We start from the raw sequence: 27,573 nt of genomic DNA on the forward strand, positions 1-27,573 counted from the left end.
GTGCAAAGATGTTTGAGTTGTTCTCCTGTCTGGGACAGCTGCCTGGTGAGTTACTGGGCAGATGGGAACGATGGATTGGGACCACATTGGAGTGAGGAAGCTGGGCTTGGAGGAGCAGGAGTTAATGTGGACCAAGTGTCTCGCTCGGTTATGAGGGATGGGAAAAGCATGCTGAAGTGGGCGTGTTACAGTGGGTGCTCACGGGTGGAGAAGCCCGTTAAAAGCTGTCACAATGAAATAACTCGCCATGTCCTGCTCATCCATCACATGGGAACCCACACACTCAAGAAAATCTCTTGCTCTTTTGTTAGTTATCCTTCCACTGGAAGTTGCCCAAAAAGAACTTCCATTTTGTTTTGTTTTCTGTGCAATAAACGAACTCCTGTCCCCCACCCTCCCCCAACACACGCACCCCCCCCCCTCCCCACCCCAGAGCTCATCGCCATCTTCACTTCCACTGACACCCTCTCGTTTCCAAGTCCTTCTCTTCTGCTCGCCCGTACAATTCCTTCTGTCTTGGTGTTGATCTCTCTTTTCGAAAGGGACTGTGAAGAGCGTCATGCTCATCTCTTCTGGCAGCCAATCATGACCTTTGAGACAAAGTTGACAATGGCCGTTGCTGGTTGATTGGAGTCCATCTCAGCAAAGAGGTGACAGACGTTATCCGTGGCACTCCCCTGTTTCCGGGCAACGAACCCAAACAGCCTGCAGTGGTGGAGGTCGGGAGGGTTGGGGGAGGAAATTAACACCGTCAGCTTTTCCGTTCAGTGGTGGGGGGAGAGCGGTTTGGAACATCCAGGCTGTTTCCTGGGTCCTGGTCTCCCCCCTCTCTACTCCATCCCCAATCCCCAACCCCCTTCCTCCCATCAGCTCCTGACTGGCTCAATCCCCAGCTCAGACTGAAGGCACTTGGCAGCGTTATCCAGATCTCTGACGGAGTCCGATAGGGATCACCAGAGAGATCAAATGAACGAGACAACAGCCAGGTTTCAGAAACACAGGGAAGGATATGGGCCAAATGCTGGGACGAGAAGAATTTGGGATGTCTGGTCAGCATGGATGGGATGGGCCAAAGGGTCTGTGCCCATGCTGTATTCTCCTGAGCTGTATCTGAGAGGTGCATATCCCAGTGCTAGGAACAACAGAACAATCTCAGGGGGGTGGGGGAGTTAGTCATGTCTCTATCTCTTGGGCCTTGGGTGACTGCATTTTGCCAACGTCAGCGGCATTTATCGCAAACTAGTGACAACTTTGTCAAAAATCCAAGCTGGACATCTCAAACAAACACAGAGGATTCCGGAGAAACTCGACAGGTCTGGCAGGATGTGTGGAGAGAGAAAGAGTTAATGTTTCATGCCTGGTATGATTCCAGTCTGGATCCCATGGTTCTGATGAAGGGCTGATTGGATTTGAATTCGGTCTCTCTCCCCCCGGACACTGCCTGCCTCGCTCAGGTTATCCAGCACCCGCTGAGTTCGCTCATGTCTATAGCTCACTCACCAAGGGTCCCTCTCCGATGGGAAAGGTGCTGACAGGGAGCACATAGTCCAGAGAGACTGCGGGGGGTGGGGGAGTGTGGGCACAAGGCAAATGGAAGGCCAAGGCCGTGTGCTCAGAGCTGTGCAACGCCCCCACCTCAAGCTGCCCCCTCACCCTCCGGGTTGTAGACAGTGGACAACAATCTCTGCAGGAGCACACTGCAGACATCTGCACCACCCTTCGTGGGGCATGGGGCCATCACTGCCTGGGCCCAGTATTTATTCCCCGTCCCTAGTTGCCCCTTGAGAAGGTGGGGGTGAGCTGCCTTCTTGACCCGCTGCAGTCCATGTGCTGTGGGTAGACCCACAATGCCCTTAGGGAGGGAATTCCAGGATTCTGACCCAGTGACACTGAAGGAACGGTGATATATTTCCAAGTCAGGATGGTGAGGGGCTCGGAGGGGAACTTGCAGGGGGTGGTGTTCCCATGGATCTGCTGCCCTTGTCCTTCTCGATGGAAGTGGGTGTGGGTTTGGAAGGTGCTGTCTGAGGATCTTTGGTGAGTTTCTGCAGAGCATCTTGTAGACGGTACACACTGCTGTTACTGAGTGTGGGTGGGGGAGGGCGGGGATGGTACACACTGCTGTTACTGAGTGTGGGTGGGGGAGGGCGGGGATGGTACACACTGCTGTTACTGAGTGTGGGTGGGGGGAGGGAGGGGATGGTACACACTGCTGTTACTGAGTGTGGGTGGGGGAGGGAGGGGATGGTACACACTGCTGTTACTGAGTGTGGGTGGGGGAGTGAGGGGACGGTACACACTGCTGTTACTGAGTGTGGGTGGGGGAGGGAGGGGATGGTACACACTGCTGTTACTGAGTGTGGGTGGGGGGAGGGAGTGGGGACTGAAGGTCATAATCCTGAAATTAGTGTCCAACTGCAGATTTATTAATTGTATTTAAATTCCTCAAGCTGCTGCGGTGGGATTTGAACTTGTGTCCTGAGAGGATTAGTCTGGGTTATTGATAAATACGTTGGGACCACCGCACTCTCCTCTGACCAGAGAGTTCCTGGTCACTCAGAGCGAACAATCATTAACACGGAGCTGACCACAGGCTGGGACAGGAGCTGAGAAAACCCCGTGTGAAAGAATTCCGGAAGATTCCGTCCACTGGAGCCATCACACACTCAGCAGGAGTTACCCCGACACCCTTCAGCTCCTGTCAAACAGTGGGGCATCTGGGCAAGACTTCAGTGAGGGGACAGGAGGGGCCACTCTGTGAGTGAGAGTGTGGTTTGGGGGGGGGGCGAGGTTTGGTCGTGGTGGGAATATAACCGCAGGAAATCTCCATCCCCTCCTGGCCACTGACACCTCCCCCCCAGCACCCGCCCCCCAGCACCCTCCCCCCAGCACCCTCCCCCCAGCACCCACCCCCCAGCACCCTCCCCCCAGCACCCACCCCCCAGCACCCACCCCCAGCACCCTCCCCCCAGCACCCTCCCCCCAGCACCCTCCCCCCAGCACCCTTCCCCCAGCACCCTCCCCCCAGTTCCCTCCCCCCAGCACCCTCCCCCCAGCCCCCTCCCCCAGAAGCCTCCTCTCAGCACCCTCCCCCCAGCACCCTCCCCCCAGCACCCTTCCTCCAGCACCCCCTCCCCAGCTCCCTCCCCCCAGCACCCGCCCCCAGCACACGCCCCCAGCTCCCTCTCCCCAGCACCCGCCCCCCAGCACCCGCCCCCAGCACCCTCCCCCCTGCACCCTCCCCCCTGCACCCTCCCCCCTGCACCCGCCCCCAGCATCCTCCCCCCAGCATCCTCCCCCCAAGCACCCTCCCCCCAGCACCCTCCCCCCAGCACCCGCCCCCAGCATCCTCCCCCCAGCACCCTCCCCCCAGCACCCTCCCCCCAGCCCCCCTTCCCCCAGCATCCTCCCCCCAGCTCCCTTCCCCCAGCACCCTTCCCCCAGCTCCCTCCCCCCAGCACCCTCCCCCAGCACCCTCCCCCAGCACCCTCCCCTTAGCACCCTCCCCCTTGCACCCTCCGAATAGCACCCCCCAGCACCCTCCCCCCAGCACCCTCCCCCAGCACCCTCCCCTTAGCACCCTCCCCCTTGCACCCTCCGAATAGCACCCCCCAGCACCCTCCCCTCAGCACCCTCCCCTCAGCACCCTCCCCCCAGCACCCGCCCCCAGCACCCTCCCCCCAGCACCCTCCCCCCAGCACCCTCCCCCCAGCACCCTCCCCAGCTCCCTCCCCCCAGCACCCTCCCATCACTCCACCCCAGCACCCTCCCCTCAGCACCACCCCCAGCACCCTCCCCCAGCACCCTCCCCCCAGCACCCTCCCCCCAGCACTCCCCCCCCCCCCCCCCCCCCCCCCCCCCCCCCCCCCCCCCCCCCAGGTATAGGATTGTGTACTCACTTGGAGGCTCCTCCGTCAGTCTTAGTCCATCTACAGGAAGCAGAGAGTGAAGTTTATAACAGCATTCTGCTACAGGCTCGGCCCCAGACCAGGCCGGGACAGTAACCATCATCATCGTTTACTCACTGACCCAGCTCTCGGTCTACACTGAGCAAGGTGACCAGGGAAACCTGCCGTCCGTGGGGAACAGTTCACCAGAGACAGTCAGAATGTGACAGGCAGTGGGATGAAGGGGGACTCACAGTCAGAGGGGCCTTGGGGGAGGGGTGCAGGGGCATGTGTGGTCAGTCTGAGTCACACAGTCAAAGAGAAACTGTTGGAGCGGGAGGTTGACACTAAATGCAGATGAAGAGATAGGTACTATCGTCAGAATGGCTGTCCCTCAGGCAGCACCCCGTGTGGCTAAGTGTGTACCTGTAGGAGTACAGGTGGCTGCGACTCAGTGTGAGAGGGACAGGGTGGGACCAGCGAGTGGGTAGGAGTGAGTATACAGGAAGGAGAGAGTGTGAGAGCATTCACAGGAGACAGTGAGGGACGGATAGTGTGCAGGAGGGAGAGGGTATGGGATTGAATTGCATAGAAGTGAGAGACTGTGGGAGTGAGAGAGTGTGGGAGTGAGAGACTGTGGGAGTGAGAGACTGTGGGAGTGGGAGATTGTGGGAGTGAGAGAGTGTGGGAGTGAGAGAGTGAGGGAGTGGGAGAGTGTGGGAGTGAGAGTGTGTGGGAGTGGGAGAGTGTGGGAGTGAGAGAGTGTGGGAGTGAGAGATTGTGGGAGTGAGAGAGTGAGGGAGTGGGAGAGTGTGGGAGTGAGAGAGTGTGGGAGTGAGGGAGTGAGGGAGTGAGGGAGTGAGGGAGTGGGAGAGTGAGGGAGTGGGAGAGTGTGGGAGTGAGAGAGTGTGGGAGTGTGGGAGTGAGAGACTGTGGGAGTGAGAGAGTGTGGGAGTGAGAGATTGTGGGAGTGAGAGAGTGTGGGAGTGAGAGACTGTGGGAGTGAGAGAGTTTGGGAGTGAGAGACTGTGGGAGTGAGAGAGTGTGGGAGTGAGGGAGTGAGGGAGTGGGAGAGTGTGGGAGTGAGAGACTGTGGGAGTGTGGGAGTGAGAGAGTGTGGGAGTGAGAGACTGTGGGAGTGAGAGAGTGTGGGAGTGAGAGATTGTGGGAGTGAGAGAGTGTGGGAGTGAGAGACTGTGGGAGTGAGAGTGTGTGGGAGTGAGAGAGTGAGGGAGTGGGAGAGTGTGGGAGTGAGAGTGTGTGGGAGTGAGAGAGTGGGGGAGTGAGAGATTGTGGGAGTGAGAGAATGAGGGAGTGGGAGAGTGTGGGAGTGAGAGAGTGAGGGAGTGAGAGATTGTGGGAGTGAGAGAGTGAGGGAGTGGGAGAGTGTGGGAGTGAGAGTGTGTGGGAGTGAGAGAGTGTGGGAGTGAGAGAGTGAGGGAGTGAGAGAGTGTGGGAGTGAGAGTGTGTGGGAGTGAGAGAATGAGGGAGTGGGAGAGTGTGGGAGTGAGAGAGTGTGGGAGTGAGAGAGTGTGGGAGTGAGAGAGTGAGGGAGTGAGACTGTGGGAGTGAGAGAGTGAGGGAGTGGGAGAGTGTGGGAGTGAGAGAGTGAGGGAGTGAGACTGTGGGAGTGAGAGAGTGAGGGAGTGGGAGAGTGTGGGAGTGAGAGAGTGTGGGAGTGAGAGAGTGTGGGAGTGAGAGAGTGTGGGAGTGAGAGAGTGAGGGAGTGAGACTGTGGGAGTGAGAGAGTGAGGGAGTGGGAGAGTGTGGGAGTGAGAGAGTGTGGGAGTGAGAGACTGTGGGAGTGAGAGATTGTGGGAGTGTGGGAGTGAGAGAGTGTGGGAGTGAGAGACTGTGGGAGTGAGAGAGTGTGGGAGTGAGAGAGTGAGGGAGTGAGAGAGTGTGGGAGTGAGAGATTGTGGGAGTGAGAGAGTGAGGAAGTGGGAGAGTGTGGGAGTGAGAGATTGTGGGAGTGAGAGAGTGTGGGAGTGAGAGATTGTGGGAGTGAGAGATTGTGGGAGTGAGAGAGTGAGGAAGTGGGAGAGTGTGGGAGTGAGAGAGTGTGGGAGTGAGAGAGTGTGGGAGTGAGAGACTGTGGGAGTGAGAGAGTGTGGGAGTGAGAGATTGTGGGAGTGAGAGAGTGTGGGAGTGAGAGACTGTGGGAGTGAGAGAGTTTGGGAGTGAGAGACTGTGGGAGTGAGAGAGTGAGGGAGTGGGAGAGTGTGGGAGTGAGAGTGTGTGGGAGTGAGAGAGTGTGGGAGTGAGAGTGTGTGGGAGTGAGAGAGTGGGGGAGTGAGAGATTGTGGGAGTGAGAGAATGAGGGAGTGGGAGAGTGTGGGAGTGAGAGAGTGAGGGAGTGAGAGATTGTGGGAGTGAGAGAGTGAGGGAGTGGGAGAGTGTGGGAGTGAGAGTGTGTGGGAGTGAGAGAGTGTGGGAGTGAGAGTGTGTGGGAGTGAGAGAGTGGGGGAGTGAGAGATTGTGGGAGTGAGAGAATGAGGGAGTGGGAGAGTGTGGGAGTGAGAGAGTGAGGGAGTGAGACTGTGGGAGTGAGAGAGTGAGGGAGTGGGAGAGTGTGGGAGTGAGAGAGTGAGGGAGTGAGAGAGTGGGAGTGAGAGACTGTCGGAGTGAGAGAGTGAGGGAGTGGGAGTGTGTGGGAGTGAGAGAGTGTGGGAGTGAGAGTGTGTGGGAGTGAGAGAGTGGGGGAGTGAGAGATTGTGGGAGTGAGAGAATGAGGGAGTGGGAGAGTGTGGGAGTGAGAGAGTGAGGGAGTGAGAGTGTGGGAGTGAGAGATTGTGGGAGTGAGAGAGTGTGGGAGTGGGAGACTGTGGGAGTGAGAGAGTGAGGGAGTGGGAGAGTGTGGGAGTGAGAGAGTGAGGGAGTGAGAGTGTGGGAGTGAGAGACTGTGGGAGTGAGAGAGTTTGGGAGTGAGAGACTGTGGGAGTGAGAGAGTGAGGGAGTGGGAGATTGTGGGAGTGAGAGAGTGAGGGAGTGAGAGAGTGTGGGATGACACAGGGAAAAGCTTGCACTCACACACGGGGACACACGGGAAGCATGTACTCATACACGGGACACACAGGGACACACGGGGAAGCGTGTGCTTACATATGGGGACAGACGGGGAAGCGTGTACTTACACGCAGGTACACACAGGGAAGCGTGTACTCATACATGGGGACAGACGGGAAGCATGTACTCATACACGGGACACACAGGGACACACGGTGAAGCATGTGTTCACACACGGAACACACGGGGAAGCTTGTATTCACACTCAGGGACACATGAGGAAATGTGTACTGACACACGGGGACACACGGGGGAGCATGTAATCACACATGGGGATACACGGGGAAGCATGTACGCACACACGGGGACACGGGGAAGCATGTACGTACACACGGGGACACACGGGGAAGCGTGCACTCACACACGGGACACACGGGGAAGCGTGTACTCACACACGGGGACACACGGGGATGTGTGTACTTACACACGGGGACACACGGGGATGTGTGTACTTACACACGGGGACACGGGGAAGCGTGTACTCACACCCGGGGATACACGGGAATGCGTGTACTTACACACAGGGACACGGGGAAGCGTGTATTCACACACAGGGACACGCGGGGAAGCGTGTACTCACACACGGGGACACGGGGGGAAGCATTTACCTTCTTTCTTGAGGGTCGAGGTCACAGAATGTAACGCTGCTGATTGGATAGTGACGACGGAAAAAAAGCCTGGAACCAAACACAGAATAATGAAACGCGGGAATCAGTGAGGGAAGGCCAGGCAGAGGGAGCCTCCCGAGAACAGTGTACCTTCATTACACTGCCCATCGGCACACTGTCCCTGACCTTCAGTACACTGTCCCTGACCTTCAGTACGCTGTCCCTGACCTTCGGTACGCTGTCCCTGTGGTTCAGTACACTGTCCCTGAGGTTCAGTACACTGTCCCAGACCTTCAGTACACTGTCCCTGACCTTCAGTACACTGTCCCTGAGGTTCAGTACGCTGTCCCTGACCTTCAGTACACTGTCCCTGAGGTTCAGTACACTGTCCCTGAGGTTCAGTATTCTGTCCCTGACCTTCAGTACACAGTCCCTGACCTTCAGTACACTGTCCCTGAGGTTCAGTACACAGTCCCTGACCTTCAGTACACTGTCCCTGACCTTCAGTACGCAGTCCCTGACCTTCAGTACGCAGTCCCTGACCTTCAGTACACTGTCCCTGAGGTTCAGTACACTGTCCCTGAGGTTCAGTACACTGTCCCTGAGGTTCAGTACGCTGTTCCCGGCCCATGGTGTTCGAGGTGAGCTACTGGGATGGATTGAGGATTGGCTGTCTGACAGAAGGCAGAGTGTTGGGATAAGAGGTTCTTTTTCAGAATGGCAGCCGGTGACGAGCGGTGTCCCGCAGGGTTCAGTGTTGGGGCTGCAGCTGTTCACATTGTATATTAATGATCTGGATGAAGGGACTGGGGGCATTCTAGTGAAGTTTGCCGATGATACGAAGTTAGGTGGACAGGCAGGTAGTACTGAGGAAGTGGGGAGGCTACAGAAGGATCTAGACAGTTTGGGAGAGTGGTCCAGGAAATGGCTGATGGAATTCAACGTGAGCAAATGTGAGGTCTTGCACTTTGGCAAAAAGAATAAAAGCATAGACTACTTTCTAAATGGTGAGAAAATTCGTAAAGCCAAAGTACAAAGGGATCTGGGAGTGCTAGTCGAGGATTCTCTAAAGGTAAACATGCAGGTTGAGTCCGTGATTAAGAAAGCGAATGCAATGTTGTCATTTATCTCAAGAGGGTTGGAATATAAAAGCACCGTTGTGCTACTGAGACTTTATAAAGCTCTGGTTAGGCCCCATTTGGAGTACTGTGTCCAGTTTTGGTCCCCACACCTCAGGAAGGACATACTGGCACTGGAACGTGTCCAGCGGAGATTCACACGGATGATCCCTGGAATGGTAGGTCTAACATATGAGGAACGGCTGAGGATCCTGGGATTGTATTCATTGGAGTTTAGAAGATTAAGGGGAGACTTAATAGAGACGTACAAGATAATACATGGCTTGGAAAGGGTGGACGCTAGGAAGTTGTTTCCGTTAGGCGAGGAGACTAGGACCCGTGGACACAGCCTTAGAATTAGAGGGGGTCGATTCAGAACAGAAATGCGGAGATATTTCTTCAGCCAGAGAGTGGTGGGCCTGTGGTATTCATTGCCGCGGAATGCAGTGGAGGCCGGGATGCTAAATGTCTTCAAGGCAGGGATTGGTACAGGTAAACACAAAATTACCCTCTATGCAGATGACGTTCTCTTATTCCTCAGTAATCCTTTAATGTCAGTGCCTCGTCTAATTCAAGTTATTAATACATTTAGTGCATTCTCAGGCTATAAAATTAATTTTTCAAAATCGGAAGCCATGCCAATGGGTGGTCTGGCTATGATACCCCACTTAATGGACGGATCCCCTTTTCCCTTCCGTTGGTCCCTGGAGGGCTTCTTATATTTAGGTATTTTTATCACGCCAGTATTTGATCAGCTGTATAGGGCTAATTTTGTACAATTAATGGAAAGGATAAGGCAGGATCTCCAGCGATGGAGAGACCTTCCGATTTCCTGGCTAGGGAGAATAGCATTAATTAAAATGAATGTTCTGCCCCGTCTCTTATATCCTATGAGAATGCTCCCGCTGATGCTGCCAAGGCTAGCCCTACGTAAATTATATGGCTGGTTGGGCTCCTTTATTTGGAACCATAGACGGCCCCTTATTAAGCTGAAGAAGCTACAGCTTCCACAGGCAAGGGGAGGACTGGACTTCCCAGACTTTAGGAAATATCAGTTAAGCTCCCTACTAAGTTACATAGCTGATTGGGTTTCATCTGATCCACAATCAATTTGGCTGGATATCGAAGCCTCCCGAGTAAAATACCCACTTATTAACCTTTTATTTTCAGATAAGAGGAAAATCATTACAGACCACTGTAAAAATCCCATAATATTAAACACAATTAAGGCCTGGAATATAATGCGGCAAAATGAGGGTAACTCACATAAAACATCCCCCCATGCACCAATAGTAGGCGCATGGGGATTCCAACCGGGGATTACAGATGCCACCTTTAAACTCTGGAGATCCAGGGGCATCTCATGCTTAGGGGACCTATTTAAAGATGGGATCCTGATGTCCTTTGAGCAGCTGTGTCTGAAATTCGGAATACCTAATGGGGATCTCTTTCGATACTTCCAAGTTCGAGATTATATACAGAGGAAGACTACATTAATAGATAGTCTTTATAAATCAGACAGAGAACGTAATGTCTTACGACCAGCGGGGGCATCCTCCGTTAGTACTATATACCATTTGCTACATGATGGAGTCTCAGGAGACATGGATGACCTGCTTAAAACATGGGAGCAGGACTTGGGGCTAGAAATCTCTGAGGATATGTGGAATGACATTTGGGAAAATGCTAGAAGAATTGCTATCTGTAACAGAACTCAGGCTATCCAACTAAAGATACTTCATAGGGCCCATATAGCTCCGGCTCGACTGGCAAAATTTAAGGCAGGAGCATCTCCAATGTGTCCCAAATGCAAAATAGAGGTGGGTACTCTTGCACATTGTCTGTGGACTTGTCAGAAAATCCGCAGATACTGGACTAAAGTGGCAAATACCCTGACAGAAATTTTAGGAACGGAAATTAGGGTGGACCCTGTATCTCTCCTTTTGGGCTTTTCGAACCTCTCATCTCTGGATATGCACGGGAAGAGACTATTTTCTATTCTCTCTTTCTGTGCAAGGAAAAATATTTTGGTGAACTGGGTGGCTGAGGGCCCCCCTGGACTTTCAAATTGGCACAGATTAATTATGGAATATATCCCCTTTGACTTCCTCACAAATATGGTGCACCGAAAGACTGAATTATTTTATAAAATATGGCAGCCCTTTTTGAATTATATAAATGCAGATATTTCGGCTATCCTAACAAGGGCTTTTATTTAGTGAAGATTTCAGACCGGGCTGCTCCGGGGCCCCTTGGGAGAGGAATCCTGCGCGAATACGGGTTTTATTATATTTGATGTTTATACATTCCGAGCATGTAACAGACTTAGGTATACACTCTGGTTAGTTATAGGTTAGATTAGTAGAAAGTTGAGGTTTTTTTTTCTTTCTTTCTTCGTTTCTTTTTTTTTCTCTTTTTGTTTTCTTTCTTTCTCTTTTCTTTGTTAAATTATGACTATTGTATATATGATTTAATTGTACATCAATGTTTGTATTTGAGAGTTTTGTTTATTTTTGTAAATTTGCAAAAATGTTAAATTTCAATAAAAATATCTACAAAAAAAAAATGTCTTCAAGGCAGAGATTGATAGATTCTTGTTGTCTCGAGAAATTAAGGGCTACGGGGAGAATGCGGGTAAGTGGAGTTGAAATGCCCATCAGCCATGATTGAATGGCGGGGTGGACTCGATGGGCCAAATGGCCTTACTTCCACTCCTATGTCTTATGGTCTTCAGTACACTGTCCCCGACCTTCAGTACACTGTCCCTGAGGTTCATTACGCTGTCCCTGACCTTCAGTACGCTGTCCCTGAGGTTCAGTACACTGTCCCTGACATTCAGTACACTGCCCCTGACCTTCAGTACGCTGTCCCTGTGTTTCAGTACACTGTCCCTGAGGTTCAGTACGCTGTCCCCGGCCCATGGTGTGCGAGGTGAGCTACTGGGATGGATTGAGGATTGGCTGTCTGACAGAAGGCAGAGTGTTGGGATAAGAGGTTCTTTTTCAGAATGGCAGCCGGTGACGAGCGGTGTCCCGCAGGGTTCAGTGTTGGGGCCGCAGCTGTTCGCATTGTATATTAATGATCTGGATGAAGGGACTGGGGGCATTCTAGCGAAGTTTGCCGATGATACGAAGTTAGGTGGACAGGCAGGTAGTACTGAGGAAGTGGGGAGGCTACAGAAGGGTCTAGACAGTTTGGGAGAGTGGTCCAGGAAATGGCTGATGGAATTCAACATGAGCAAATGCGAGGTCTTGCACTTTGGCAAAAAGAATAAAAGCATAGACTACTTCTAAACGGTGAGAAAATTCGTAAAGCCAAAGTACAAAGGGATCTGGGAGTGCTAGTCGAGGATCCTCTAAAGGTAAACATGCAGGTTGAGTCCGTGATTAAGAAAGCGAATGCAATGTTATCACTTATCTCAAGCGGGTTGGAATATAAAAGCACCATTGTGCTACTGAGACTTTATAAAGCTCTGGTTAGGCCCCATTTGGAGTACTGTGTCCAGTTTTGGTCCCCACACCTCAGGAAGGACATACTGGCACTGGAACGTGTCCAGCGGAGATTCACACGGATGATCCCTGGAATGGCAGGTCTAACATATGAGGAACGGCTGAGGATCCTGGGATTGTATTCATTAGAGTTTAGAAGATTAAGGGGAGACTCAATAGAAACTTACAAGATAATACATGGCTTGGAAAGGGTGGACGCTAGGAAATTGTTTCCGTTAGGCGAGGAGACTAGGACCCATGGACACAGCCTTAAAATTAGAGGGGGTCGATTCAGAACAGAAATGCGGAGACATTTCTTCAGCCAGAGGGTGGTGGGCCTGTGGAATTCATTGCCGCAGAGTGCAGTGGAGGCTGGGACGCTAAATGTCTTCAAGGCAAAGATTGATAGATTCTTGTTGTCTCGAGGAATTAAGGGCTATGGGGAGAATGCGGGTAAGTGGAGTTGAAATGCCCATCAGCCATGATTGAATGGCGGGGTGGACTCGATGGGCCGAATGGCCTTACTTCCACTCCTATGTCTTATGGTCTTCAGTACACTGTCCCTGACCTTCAGTACGCTGTCCCTGACCTTCAGTACACTGTCCCTGAGCTTCAGTACGCTGTCCCTGACCTTCAGTACGCTGTCCCTGACCTTCAATACACTGTCCGTGAGGTTCAGTACACTGTCCCTGAGGTTCAGTACACTGTCACTGACCTTCAGTACACTGCTGCAAATGTGTTGCTGGTCAAAGCACAGCAGGTTAGGCAGCATCTCAGCAATAGAGAATTCGACGTTTCGAGCATAAGCCCTTCATCAGGAATAAGAGAGAGAGAGCCAAGCAGGCTGAGATAAAAGGTAGGGAGGAGGGACTAGGGGGAGGGGCGATGGAGGTGGGATAGGTGGAAGGAGGTCAAGGTGAGGGTGATAGGCCGGAGTGGGGTGGGGGCGGAGAGGTCAGGAAGAGGATTGCAGGTTAGGAGGGCGGTGCTGAGTTGAGGGAACCGACTGAGACAAGGTGGGGGGAGGGGAAATGAGGAAGCTGGAGAAATCTGAGTTCATTCCTTGTGGTTGGAGGGTTCCCAGGCGGAAGATGAGGCGCTCCTCCTCCAGCCGTCGTGTAGTTGTGTTCTGCCGGTGGAGGAGTCCAAGGACCTGCATGTCCTCGGTGGAGTGGGAGGGGGAGTTAAAGTGTTGATCCACGGGGTGATTGGGTTGGTTGGTTCGGGCGGCCCAGAGGTGTTCTCTGAAGCGTTCCGCAAGTAAGCGGCCTGTCTCCCCAATATAGAGGAGGCCACATCGGGTGCAGCGGATGCAATAGATGATGTGTGTGGAGGTACAGGTGAACTTGTGGCGGATATGGAAGGATCCCTTGGGGCCTTGGAGGGAAGTGAGTGTGGAGGTGTGGGCGCAAGTTTTACATTTCCTGCGGTTGCAGGGGAAGGTGCCGGGGGTGGAGGTTGGGTTGGTGGGGGGTGTGGATCTGACAAGGGAGTCACGAAGGGAGTGGTCCTTGCGGAACGCTGATAGGGGAGGGGAGGGAAATATATCCTTGGTGGTGGGGTCCGTTTGGAGGTGGCGGAAATGGCGGCGGATAATACGTTGTATGCGGAGGTTGGTGGGGTGGTAGGTGAGAACCAGTAGGGTTCTGTCTTGGTGGCGGTTGGAGGAGCGGGGCTCAAGGGCGGAGGAGCGGGAAGTGGAGGAGATGCGGTGGAGGGCATCGTCGATCACGTCTGGGGGGAATCTGCGGTCCTTGAAGAAGGAGGTCATCTGGGCTGTGCGGTGTTGGAACTGGTCCTCCTGGGAGCAGATGCGGCGGAGACGAAGGAATTGGGAATATGGGATGGCGTTTTTACAGGGGGCAGGGTGGGAGGAGGTGTAGTCCAGGATGGCGTTTTTACAGTACACTGTCCCTGAGGTTCATTACGCTGTCCCTGACCTTCAGTACACTGTCCCTGACCTACAATACACTGTCCCTGAGGTTCAGTACACTGTCCATGACCTGCAGTACACTGTCCCTGAGGTTCAGTACACTGTCTCTGACCTTCAGTACACTGTCCCTGTGGTTCAGTACACTGTCCCTGACCTTCAGTACACTGTCCCTGACCTACAATACACTGTCCCTGAGGTTCATTACGCTGTTCCTGACCTTCAGTACACTGTCCCTGACCTTCAGTACACTGTCCCTGAAGTTCAGTACACTGTCCCTGAGGTTCAGTACACTGTCCCAGACCTTCGGTACGCTGTCCCTGAGGTTCAGTACGCTGTCCCTGACCTTCAGTACGCTGTCCCTGACCTTCAGTACACTGTCCCTGTGGTTCAGTACACTGTCCCTGACCTTCATTACGCTGTCCCTGACCTTCAGTACACTGTCCCTGACCTTCAGTACGCTGTCCCTGACCTTCAGTACACTGCCCCTGAGGTTCAGTACACTGTCCCTGTGGTTCAGTACACTGTCCCTGACCTTCATTACGCTGTCCCTGACGTTCAGTACACTGTCTCTGACCTTCAGTACACTGTCCCTGACCTTCAGTACACTGCCCCTGAGGTTCAGTACACTGTCCCTGACCTTCAGTACGCTGTCCCTGACCTTCAGTACACTGCCCCTGAGGTTCAGTACATTGTCCCTGACCTTCAGAACACTGTCCCTGTGGTTCAGTACGCTGTCCCTGACCTTCAGTACGCTGTCCCTGTGGTTCAGTACACTGTCCCTGACCTTCAGTACACTGTCCCTGTGGTTCAGTACACTGTCCCTGACCTTCAGTACACTGTCCCTGAGGTTCAGTACGCTGTCCCTGACCTTCAGTACGCTGTCCCTGTGGTTCAGTACACTGTCCTTGACCTTCAGTACAGTGTCCCTGACCTTCAGTACACTGTCCCTGACCTTCAGTACACTGTCCCTGAGCTTTTGTGCACTGTCCCTGACCTTCAGTAGAGTGCCCCTGAGGTTCAGCACACTGTCCCTGTGGTTCAGCACACTGTCCCTGAGGTTCAGCACACTGTCCCTGTGGTTCAGTACACTGTCCCTGACCTTCAGTACACTGTCCCTGACCTTCAGTACACTGTCCCTGAGCTTCATTACACTGTTCCTGAGGTTCATTACGCTGTCCGTGAGGTTCAGTACACTGTCCCTGAGGTTCATTACGCTGTCCCTGACCTTCAGTACACTGTCCCTGACCTACAATACACTGTCCCTGAGGTTCATTACGCTGTCCATGACCTTCAGTACACTGTCCCTGAGGTTCAGTACACTGTCCATGACCTGCAGTACACTGTCCCTGAGGTTCAGTACACTGTCTCTGACCTTCAGTACACAGTCCCTGTGGTTCAGTACACTGTCCCTGACCTTCAGTACACTGTCCCTGACCTACAATACACTGTCCCTGAGCTTCAGTACACTGTCCCTGAGGTTCAGTACACTGTCCCTGACCTTCAGTACACTGTCCCTGACCTACAATACACTGTCCCTGAGCTTCAGTACACTGTCCCTGAGGTTCAGTACACTGTCCCAGACCTTCGGTACGCTGTCCCTGAGGTTCAGTACGCTGTCCCTGACCTTCAGTACGCTGTCCCTGACCTTCAGTACACTGTCTCTGACCTTCAGTATGCTGTCCCTGAGCATCAGTACGCTGTCCCTGAGGTTCAGTACGCTGTCCCTGAGGTTCAGTACACTGTCCCTGACCTTCAGTACAGTGTCCCTGACCTTCAGTACACTGTCCCTGAGGTTCATTACGCTGTCTCTGACCTTCAGTACACTGTCCCTGTGGTTCAGTACACTGTCCCTGACCTTCAGTACACTGTCCCTGTGGTTCAGTACACTGTCCCTGACCTTCATTACGCTGTCCCTGACCTTCAGTACACTGTCCCTGACCTTCAGTACGCTGTCCCTGACCTTCACTACACTGTCCCTGACCTTCAGTACGCTGTCCCTGACCTTCAGTACGCTGTCCCTGACCTTCAGTACACTGCCCCTGAGGTTCAGTACACTGTCCCTGACCTTCAGAACACTATCCCTGTGGTTCAGTACACTGTCCCTGACCTTCAGTACACTGTCCCTGAGGTTCAGTACGCTGTCCCTGACCTTCAGTACGCTGTCCCTGTGGTTCAGTACACTGTCCTTGACCTTCAGTACAGTGTCCCTGACCTTCAGTACACTGTCCCTGACCTTCAGTACACTGTCCCTGAGCTTTCGTGCACTGTCCCTGACCTTCAATACAGTGCCCCTGAGGTTCAGCACACTGTCCCTGTGGTTCAGCACACTGTCCCTGAGGTTCAGCACACTGTCCCTGTGGTTCAGTACACTGTCCCTGACCTTCAGTACACTGTCCCTGACCTGCAGTACACTGTCCCTGACCTTCAGTACAGTGTCCCTGACCTTCAGTACACTGTCCCTATGGTTCATTACGCTGTCCGTGACCTTCATTACACTGTCCCTGAGGTTCAGTACACTGTCCCTGACCTTCAGTACACTGTCCCTGTGGTTCAGTACGCTGTCTCCCTTCCTCACTCTCTCCCCACATCCCTTGCTCCCCACTTCCCTTGCTCACTCCCTCCCTCCCTCGCTCCCTCCCTCCCTCCCCACCTCCCTTGCTCCCTCCTTCCCTCGCTCCCTCCCTCCCTCACTCACTCCCTCCCTCCCTCCCCACCTCCCTCGCTCCCTCCCTCCCTCACCCCCTCCCTCCCCACCTGCCTTGCTCCCTCCCTCCCTCACTCACTCCCTCCCTCCCTCCCCACCTCCCTCCCTCCTCCCTCCCTCGCTCCCTCCCCCCCTCGCTCTGTTCCGGTTACACACAGATGGAGTTGCGGTTCCTTACTTCCTCTGGTTATCGGTCAGGGTGATTCCCTGTGAGGACACTTTGAAGTGGACGATGGTGGCGATGGGCTGTACAGGGGCTCCCAGAGTCTCCGAAATGGCCTTGGCAATGGCCTGGGGTCCAGTCAGTGACTCCATGTCCACAGAATTAACAAACAGCACGTTACACGCTGTGAGGGGAGAGAGACACACACACACACACACACACAGACACACACACACAGACACACACACACACACACACAGACACACACACACACACACACACACACACACACACACAGACACACACACACACACACACACACACACACACACACAGACAGAGGTCAGTTCACAGAGCACAGTGGGCAATGGGCTGTCCAACAACAAGCTGGTGCTGGGATCTGGGATTGAACCTGGAGATCTGGAGGCTGTTCCCAGAGAGCAGGCAGCACTCAGATCACAGCGCCACAGCCTCGTTACTCCCCCACGGACTGTGGGAACATTCCCCCTCCAACCCCCCGCCCCATATAGGCTCCTGATCTCAGTCTGATTGGTCTGAAATCCTCTCTGGGTCAGGAGCAGCTCCCACAGAGACAGCCTCTTCATTGTAGACAGCACACAGAGGCCAGGCCCCCTCTCCGGTCAGCTCACTGACAGGGTCAGGAGGTGAGAAGATCTCAGTCTGACACTCAGGGAGAATTCAAAATCCCCTGGATCAGAGAGGGAGGGTAGTGAGACCCTCAGGTCCCTGTGGGGACACTGCTCCAGCTAAGCCCCTGGCCTCGAGAGGTGGATATTCCTGATCCAGACTCCATTCCCTGGTGTTTCTCCAGCCACACCATCATCAGCAAGGGTCCAGGACCTGCAACCATCTGTCTCCCACCAGCTGCTGCACAGTCCTGCCTTTTCCAAGGTCCCCTGGTCCCTAGCACCCCCAGCAATGACCCTCAGGATAACAGGGAAGCAATGACCCCCATCCTGGACAGACAGACTCCCACCAGGTCCTGGATTGGTTAAAGGGTAGAAATTCATCCTTCAGTATCAGTGACAGGCCTTTCAACTGTGGGCGGCACGGTGGTTAGCACTGCTGCCTCACAGCGACAGAGACCCGGGTTCAATTCCCGCCTCAGGCAACTGACTGTGTGGAGTTTGCACGTTCTCCCCGTGTCTGCGTGGGTTTCCTCCGGGTGCTCCGGTTTCCTCCCACAGTCCAAAGATGTGCAGGTCAGGTGAATTGGCCATGCTAAATTGCCCGTAGTGTTAGGTGAAGGGGTAAATGTAGCAGAATGGGTCAGCGGAGGGTCAGTGTGGACTTGTTGGGCCGAAGGGCCTGTTTCCACACTGTAAGTAATCTAATGTAATATCCACAAATATATGAATGTGAAGTCTTCACAGCAATATACAAATAGACCTCTCATGTATTAGAGTTGATCTCTCTCTGGAGCTGTAACACGATATTCTGTTATTATGTAAGGTTTGATTTAACTGGTCAGCAAACAAAACAATGCTGTTCCCTGTATCCTGGTACGTGTGACATCACTGAACCAAATCAAAACGAATGAAATCAAAGCCAGATTCTGATCTGCCCCAGGACAGTGATTATGGCAGGTCTCTCAGTGACTGTCCCTAATCTGGGAAGCACTCTCATTCCGACCTGTCGGGAACCCTGCTGATTCCGTACAGAAAGGGGAGGAGATCGAGTACTGACCTGCACCCTGTTTGAGCAGCTCCGATGCAGAGTTTGACGAAACAGCTGGTTCGGGGATTTTATCCACTGGATCTGAAAGAAAGAATTGACACCTTCACCCGACCTGACACAATCCCTGTCCATCCTCACTACCCGAGAACCAGTAAAATCCACCTGAATAATCTAATTCACTCTTCACATCGTGCTTGACTTTCTAAAGGAGACAGTTAAGGGAAACAATTGTAGGAGAGTCACAGAGTCATACAGCATGGAAACAGGCCCTTCGGCCCAACCCGTCCATGCTGACCAGGTTTCCTACGCTAAACCAGTCCCACCTGCCTGTGTTTGGCCTATATCCCAGGAAACCTTTCCTATTCATGTTCCCGAAATGTTGTAACAGTCCTTGCATTTACCATTTCCTCTGGTGGTTTATTCCACATTTAAACCACCCTCTGTGTAAAATAAGTACTCCCTCAGGTCCATTACAAATTTTCTCCTCCCACCTGAAACCCGTGCTCTCTTGTTTTGAACTCTCCTCGTCTCAGCAAAAGCACTTTGCTGTTCACCCTGTCCATGCCCCTCATGATTTTATAAACCTCTATAAGGTCACCTCTCAACCTCCTACACTCCAGTGAAAAACATCCCAGTCTATTCAGCCCCAGCAACATTCTGGTAAGTCTTTGTTGAACTCTCTGCAGCTTGATACTATCCCTCCTACAGCAGGGTGACCAGGTACAGGACTCACCAAGACCCTGTACAATCTCCATGTGACCTCCCAACTCCGATATTCAAAAGGTTGATCAATGAAGGTTAGTAAGATAAACACCGCTGGACCACCCTGCCTACCTGTGATGCAAATTTCAAAGAACTATGTTCGTGGACCTCTCGGTCTCTCTGCTCTATAACTCCCCCAGGGCCCTACTATTAATTGATCTTGTTTGTTTTACCAAAGTGCAGTACCTTACACTCCCCCAAATTAAACTCTGTTTGCAACTCCTCAGCCCAGTGGCCCAGTTGATCAAGATCCCTTTGTAATCTTAGGCATTCTTCACTGTCAGCTGTATCACCAATTTTGGTGTCAGCCCAAATTTATGAACCCTGCCTCCCAAATTCTCATCCGAATCATTTAGATAAATCACCGATGATTAGTGTAGCCAGACCCGGTCCCTGCAGTGCCCCGCTGGTCACAGTCTGTAAACCCAACCCTTCCCCATCACTCTCTGCCTCCCACCATAAAGGCAAATCATACATTTCTAAAGGGATCAACATCAAAGTGAGAATCACTGAATTGGTCCAGTATAGAAGGAGGCCATTTGGCCCATTGTCCCTGCATTTATTCCCAATCTCCTGCCTTTTCCCCACATCCTCGCACACCATCGCCAACAAAATAACCATCCAAAGTCCCTCGTAAATTCCTGGATTGAACCTGCCTGCACCTTGTTTCCAGGCAGTGGAACATTTCTACTCCCTCTCCACTCACTGGGTGAGATGGCCTTCCTCACCCCAACCTCGTCTCGTTTGCACCTCACTCTAACCCGACCTCCTCATTCCTTTTCCGAGCAAGGACAGCCGCTCACTACCCACCCACTCCAGCTCGCTCAGGGTGGTGAAATCCTTCCATGATTTGGAGACTTAGGGCTGTTTTGGACATTCTTAACTCAGAAAGTAAACAATTTGAAATATTGTACCGTGTTCAGCTTGGTGAAATAACTTGTAAAATAGTACCATCTACCAATGCTGCCCAGCCAGTGATACCAAATCCTCAAGTGAATAAAGACATTCCAGAAGACTTTTACAAACACACAGTGATCTGACTGCCCGCTGGGGGACTGACCCTTGGCCTTGAGCCTGGCAGATGAGGATAGGAACCACCATATTCACGTGGGGCTTCGTGACACTGAATCTTCAAACACCTTTTTAAATATTTCTAGAATGACCACGGCCTATTGAGGGACATAAGGGGCTGGCAAATCCCTGCACTGACCAGTTACTGCCACCAGAGAGAGCACTTCTACCCCAGTGTGACCTACAGCTTGACCAACCGTGGGGTTTCAAGGTGAGGGGACAAACTGAAGAGAAGGGGGTTACCCCTCACTGGGCAACATACTTAACCGTATCACAGCTCCCAATCACCGAAAGAAAATAGCAAACCCCTCGAGAAAATCATGCCTTTTAATTTGACCACGGCATCAGCCAGCACTTATTGTACTGGCTGGGCCCAGTATTTATTCCCCGTCCCTAGTTGCCCCTTGAGAAGGTGGGGGTGAGCTGCCTTCTTGACCCGCTGCAGTCCATGTGCTGTGGGTAGACCCACAATGTCCTTAGGGAGGGAATTCCAGGATTCTGACCCAGTGACACTGAAGGAACGGTGATATATTTCCAAGTCAGGATGGTGAGGGGCTCGGAGGGGAACTTGCAGGGGGTGGTGTTCCCATGGATCTGCTGCCCTTGTCCTTCTAGATGGAAGTGGGTGTGGGTTTGGAAGGTGCTGCCTGAGGGTCTTTGGTGAGTTTCTGCAGGGCATCTTGTAGATTGCACACATGCTGTCTTAGCCACTGTGTTTATGTGGGGAGTCCAGTTGAGTTTCTGGTCAGTGGTAACCCCCAGATTGTTGACAGTGGGGGATTCAGTGATGGTAACACCATTGAGTGTCAAGGGGCAGTGGTTAGAATGTCTCTTATTGGTGGTGGTCACAGCCTGGCATCTGTATGACATGAATGTTCCTTGCCCCTTGTCAGCCCAACCCTGGATATTGTCCAGATCTTGTTCCATTTGAACACGGACTGCTTCAGTCCCTGAGGAGAGGGGAATGGGGCTGAACATTGTGTAATCATCGGGGACCATCCCCACTTCTGACCTTCTGATGGAGGGAAGGTCATTGATGAAGCAGCTGAAGATGGTTGGGTCTAGGACACTCCCCTGAGGGACTCCTGCAGAGATGTCCTGGAGCTGAGATGACTGACCCTCCAACAACCACAACCATCTCCCTCTGTGTCGGGTATGACTCTAACCAGGGGAGAGGCTGCCCCCTGATACCCATTGATTCCGGTGTAGCCAGGGCTCCGTGATGCCACACTCGGTCGAATGCAGCCTTGATGTCAAGGGCTGTCCCTCCCCCCTCCCCCTTTGGAATTCAGCTCCTTTGTCCATGTTTGACCCAAGGCTGGAATGGGGTCAGGAGCTGAGTGACCCTGGGGGAACCCAAACTGAGGGTCACTGAGCAGGTTATTGCTGAGCAGGTGCTGCTTGATAACTCTGTTACTGACCCCTTCCATCACGTTACTGATGATCGAGAGGAGACTGATGGGGCAGGAATTGGCCGGGTTGGATCTGTCCTGCTTTTTCTGTACAGGACATACCTGGGCAATGTTCCACATTGTCGGGTAGATGCCAGTGTTGTAACTGGACTGGAACAGCTTGGTGAGGGGAGAGGCAAGGTCTGGAGCACACGTCTTCAGTGCTATTGCTGGAGTGTTGTCAGGGCCCATAGCCTTTACAGTATCCAGTGTCTGCAGCTGTTTCTTGATATCACGTGGAGTGAATCCCATTGGCTGGAGACTGGTGTCTGTGACGATGGGGACCACTGGAGGAGGCTGAGGTGGGTCACCCACTCGGCACGTCTGGCTGAAGGTTGCTGGGAAAGCTTCAGCCTTAACCTTTGCCCTGATGTGCTGGGCTCCTCCATCATTGATTGGGGGGATTTGTGGAGCCTCCTGCTCCAGTGAGGTGTTTAATTCTCCACCCCCATTCACTACTGGGTGTGACAGGACTTTCTGATGGAGAGATCACTGAGCTCTGTCTGTCACTTGCCGTTTATGCTGTTTGATGAGCAAGAATCATAGAATGCCTACAGTGTGGAAGCAGGCCATTCAGCCCATTGGGTCCAGACCTGCTCCTCCAAAGTACATCCCACCCAGACTCACTCTCCTACCCTATCCCAATAACTCCACATTTCCCATGGCTAACACACCTCACCTACACATTCCTGAACACTATGGACAACGTAGCATGACCAACCCACCTAACCTGCCCATCTTTGGACTGTGGGAGGAAACTGGAGCACCCGGAGGAAACCCACGCAGACATGGGGAGAACGTGCAAACTCCACACAGTCAGTCGCCTGAGTCGGGAATTGAACCCGGGTCTCTGGCGCTGTGAGGCAGCAGTGCTAACCACTGTGCCACCGTGCCGCCCACAAAAAAGGACTGTTTTCAAAAATAAAGATGACTACAAAAACAAGTTACCTGACTGTAACATTAAAGGAGAGTTAATGCTACCGACCAGAGTGAACCCTGGGATGGCAGGGCTGACTCATGGAGGGAGACTGGATCACTTCAACTTATAATCACAGGCGACCAGAAGAATGAGGGGAATTCTCATAAAAACCTATAAAATTCCAACTGGATACTAGAAAGGAAGGATGTTCCTGATGACCAGGGAGTTCAGAAACAGCAGGTACACTACCCAGACCCCTTGGCATCATGGTCACCCACAAACCCACCAACACACTGAAACAGCAGTTACTGAACTTGAAAGACCCCACACAGACAACAAGCAAAACTAATATCATTTACAAAATACCGTGCAAGGACTGTAACAAACACTACATTGGACAAACAGGCAGAAAACTAGCCACCAGGATACATGAACACCAACTAGCCACAAAACGACATGACCCTCTCTCAACAACATCCTTACATATGGATGAGGAAAGACACCACTTCGACTGGGACATCACATCCATCCTGGGACAAGCCAAACTGAGACACACACGAGAATTCCTAGAAGCATGGCATTCCAACCGGAACTCTATCAACAAACACATCGAGTTAGACCCCATCTACCACCCGCTGAGAAAAGGAACAGGAAATGATGAAGTCACCACTGGAAATGACATCACCAACCCAAAGGAACCCAAACATATAAACATAAAGCAGGAATCATGTACACTGCCTCGCCTGAGGCCCACTGAAGATGTTACCCAGTATGGTGACGAAACATCTGGAAATGAACCTCCCAGCTCCGCGAGCAAACCTACACCCAGCTGTCACAGTCTAAGGATACAGGGTAGGTCATTTCAGACTGAGATGGGGAGACATGACTTCCCCCAGAGAGTGGGGAGCCTGGGGGATTCTCTGCCACAGGAAGAGGTTGAAGTGAAAATATTGAATGTTTTTGAGAAGGAGATAGTTATAGTTCTTAGGGTTCATGGGGTCAAAGTGTATGAGAGTTGGGATGGTATGGGGACTGAGTTGGATGATCAGCCATGATCGTATTGAATAGGGGAGAAGTCTTAATGGGCCAAATGGCCTCCTCCTGCTCCTGTTCCTCTATTTACAGTGGCTTGTTGAAACATGACTGAAAACTTGGTTTGCAGATGAGCTGGGGTCAGGTGGGTCTGGACTAATTGAGCTTTGCCTAGTAACAAGAGCCTGATTGGTTTGTGGAATAGTGACCAGTTGTTGATGAGAAGGGACTTCTGCCTGGCAACAACAATGTGATTGGTTCTCAGGAGCTGAGCAGCTTGTAGCAGTGAGTGATTGTGGGAGAAGCTGCTGGACCTCCGAACGGCGTGCAGATGTCCCTTTTTCTCTGCAGTAAAAGACATCTCAAACCTGAAAAACAAACCGTTTATCCCTGGTTTCCAGTTACTGCAAGCCAAGACTTTGAATATTGATGACTCAGGGAGCTTTCCTGGTGGGATCGAGCCACCCTGTGTGTCCTGGAAACAAGTGACGGTTCCTGGAGCAGGACAATCGAGGAGCAGCCGAAAGGCCCCATTGTGAACAGACTGATTGTGTATGTGCGGGGGATGGTGAAAATGGGTTGGATTTTGACTTAGTCAGGTGCATGTTGACAGTTCACAACTGATAACCTGTCAAGAGAGTCTAATTGCTTGCAATAACGAGTGAATCGTGTTAAGTGCAGGAAAGGGATCACTGCTTTCTGTCACTCAGGGTCTGAATGACAGCAACAGTGGGGCGATTTGTCTGGAATCTTTCACTTCTCTGAAGAGATGGGTTTGATTCCCATGAATCAGGAGGAACGGACTGTAGATACTGGGCAGGCTTGGTGGAGCCAGCTGGGGAATGGCTCATTGCAGGACACCGCATCTCTGCCCGGCTTCTGTGTCTGCCGAGGAGAAAGTTGGAAAACAGGCTCAAAGATGAATTGGAAGTGTTGCTGCTGGCCAGTTGAGAGCTGGGACTACAGGGAGTGAGAGACTCAGCAGATGTTTCCGCACGATGTGGTGTTTATGACTCTGTCCGTATCCACCCAAACAGAGAACAATAGTGGGATATCACTCCGTGCCAAACACACGCAGCAAGACACGATTCAAACTAAAAAAATGTGACTGTGAGTCAAATGTTCTCCTTCTTCAGGAATGGAAACTTAAACGTGAAAATGGAACATTCCATCGAATCAAACACTCCCCAGGACAGGGACAGCACGGGGTTAGATACAGAGTAAAGCTCACTCTACACTGTCCCCCCATCAAACACTCACAGGACAGGGACAGCACGGGGTTAGATACAGAGTAAAGCTCCCTCTACACTGTCCCCATCAAACACTCCCAGGACAGGGATAGCACAGGCTTAGATACAGAGTAAAGCTCCCTCTACACTGTCCCCATCAAACACTCCCAGGGACAATGACAGCACGGGGTCAGATACAGAGTAAAGCTCCACATACCCAGGACAGGGACAGCATGGGGTTAGATACAGAGTAAAGCTCCCTCTACACTGTCCCCCTTGAAACACTCCCAGGACAGGGACAGCACAGGGTTAGATACAGAGTAAAGCTCCCTCTACACTCTCCCCATCAAACACTCCCAGGACAGGGGCAGCACGGGGTTAGATACGAGTAAAGCTCCCTCTACGCTGTCCCCATCAAACACTCCCAGGACAGGGACAGCACGGGGTTAGATACAGAGTAAAGCTCCCTCTACGCTGTCCCCATCAAACACTCCCAGGACAGGGACAGTACAGGGTTAAATCCAGGGTAAAGCTCCCTCTACACGGATTCCATTTTTTTTCATTTGTACTCACCTCGGCTTGGAATTACCAGCTTGCATGGCAGCGCTAATGGGGTTATCGAATGTTGATAAACCAGCGCAGATAAACTCCCTAGGAACAGGAATCAGAAAGCAGTGTTCAGCAAACATATACACACATCAGTGTACACACTAACACACACACACTCACACACACATTCACACACACACTCACACACAGACACTCACAGACACACACACAGACACACACACACACTCACACACAGACACTCACACACACGCTCACACGTACACACACACGCTCACACACACACAGACACACACACACAGACACACTCACACAGACACACACACTCTCACTCACACAGACACACACAGACACACACACACACTCACACACACACACTGACAAACGCTCACACACACACAGACACACACACACTCACACACACACTCACACACACACACACACGCTCACACATACACACACACACTCACACACAGACACACTCACACAGACACACACTCTCACACACACACACACTCACACTCACACACAGACACACACACACTCTCACACACACACACACACATGCTCACACGCACACACATGCTCACATGCACACACACACACTCACACACACACACTCACACAGACACACTCACACAGACACACACACTCACACACAGACACACACACACTCTCACACACACACACTCACAAACATGCTCACACACACACACATGCTCACGCACACACACACACTCACACACTCACACAGACACACTCACACAGACACAGACACACACACAGACAGACACACACATACTCTCACACTCACACACTCACACAGACACTCTCACACACACACAGACACACACACAGACAGACACACACATACTCTCACACACACACACTCACACACACTCTCACACACACACACAGATACACACACACTCACACAGACACGCGCACACACACACACACAGACAAACACTCACACAGACACACAGACACACACACAAACACACACAATCTCACAGACACACAATCACACAGACACACACACTCACGCAGATGCACACTCACATACACAAATTCAAACAGACGCGCACACACACTTACACACGCACACACACTCACACACTCATACACACACACAAACACACGGACACACACACACACATATTCAAACACACGGGGACACACACACACAGAGGCAGACACAGACACACACTCACACACAGACACAGACACACATACACACACACAGACACACACTCACTCATACATACAGACATACAGACACACATACACTCACACACACATACACACTCTTACACACATGCACACCTACACAGACAGACATAGTCTCAAGTCGTACAGATACACGTTCACACTCAGATACAGATACACACACAGGGACACCCATAGGTACATATGAAGCAAGGTATACTGATTCTCTTTGGTACCAGACTATCCCTCTTTAATTAGGACACTTAAAAAAAATGTGCAAAGTACTTTGTGAAGTAGCTGCATTCCTTTAGCACCAGGTTGTAGTTGTACCTGGACATATTCCTGTGTCCGGTCTGGTTCCGATGGAGTTGGTCTGGTCTGGTGTTGGTGTGTGCTGACCCCTGTCTGTCCTCCGAATGCTCCCAGTGTCTTGTGCCCAATGACTTCCCGATCGCCTCTCCCCGCTCTGATCACATCAGCTTTCAAACAGCCCCCTCCCAACTCCCTTTCACTCCCTGACACTGACAGTCTCTGGCGGAACCCCCTTCTAACGTCCAACCTCCCTTTCCCACCCCTCCCGTCTATCCCCTCAACTCCCCCTCCAAACACCCTGAGCCCCTCGGCCAGTTCTGAGCCCTCCCACCCCCGAGCCCACCCAGGCGGTATCC

The 27,573-nt window shown here is 52.3% G+C and overlaps 1 protein-coding gene across 13 annotated transcripts in view; it reads right to left on the reverse strand.

The window, feature by feature from the left end:
• Window positions 1-428: 428 nt before the first annotated feature.
• tns1b (tensin 1b) overlaps window positions 429-27,573 on the reverse strand; it is a 592,899-nt gene continuing 565,754 nt past the window's right edge. For all 13 annotated transcript variants that reach the window (XM_060828194.1, XM_060828191.1, XM_060828193.1 and 10 more), the window contains 6 exons: window positions 25,703-25,780; window positions 18,675-18,746; window positions 16,983-17,151; window positions 7,562-7,630; window positions 3,900-3,929; window positions 429-705 (listed from right to left, as the gene is read on the reverse strand). In XM_060828194.1, the coding sequence (XP_060684177.1) occupies window positions 564-705; window positions 3,900-3,929; window positions 7,562-7,630; window positions 16,983-17,151; window positions 18,675-18,746; window positions 25,703-25,780 (560 nt within the window). In that variant the 3' untranslated portion in view covers window positions 429-563. The remainder of the gene's footprint in view (window positions 706-3,899; window positions 3,930-7,561; window positions 7,631-16,982; window positions 17,152-18,674; window positions 18,747-25,702; window positions 25,781-27,573) is intronic.

This window comes from Hemiscyllium ocellatum, chromosome 7, assembly GCF_020745735.1.
Source record: "Hemiscyllium ocellatum isolate sHemOce1 chromosome 7, sHemOce1.pat.X.cur, whole genome shotgun sequence".
In the NCBI taxonomy this organism is placed as follows: Eukaryota; Metazoa; Chordata; class Chondrichthyes; order Orectolobiformes; family Hemiscylliidae; genus Hemiscyllium; species Hemiscyllium ocellatum.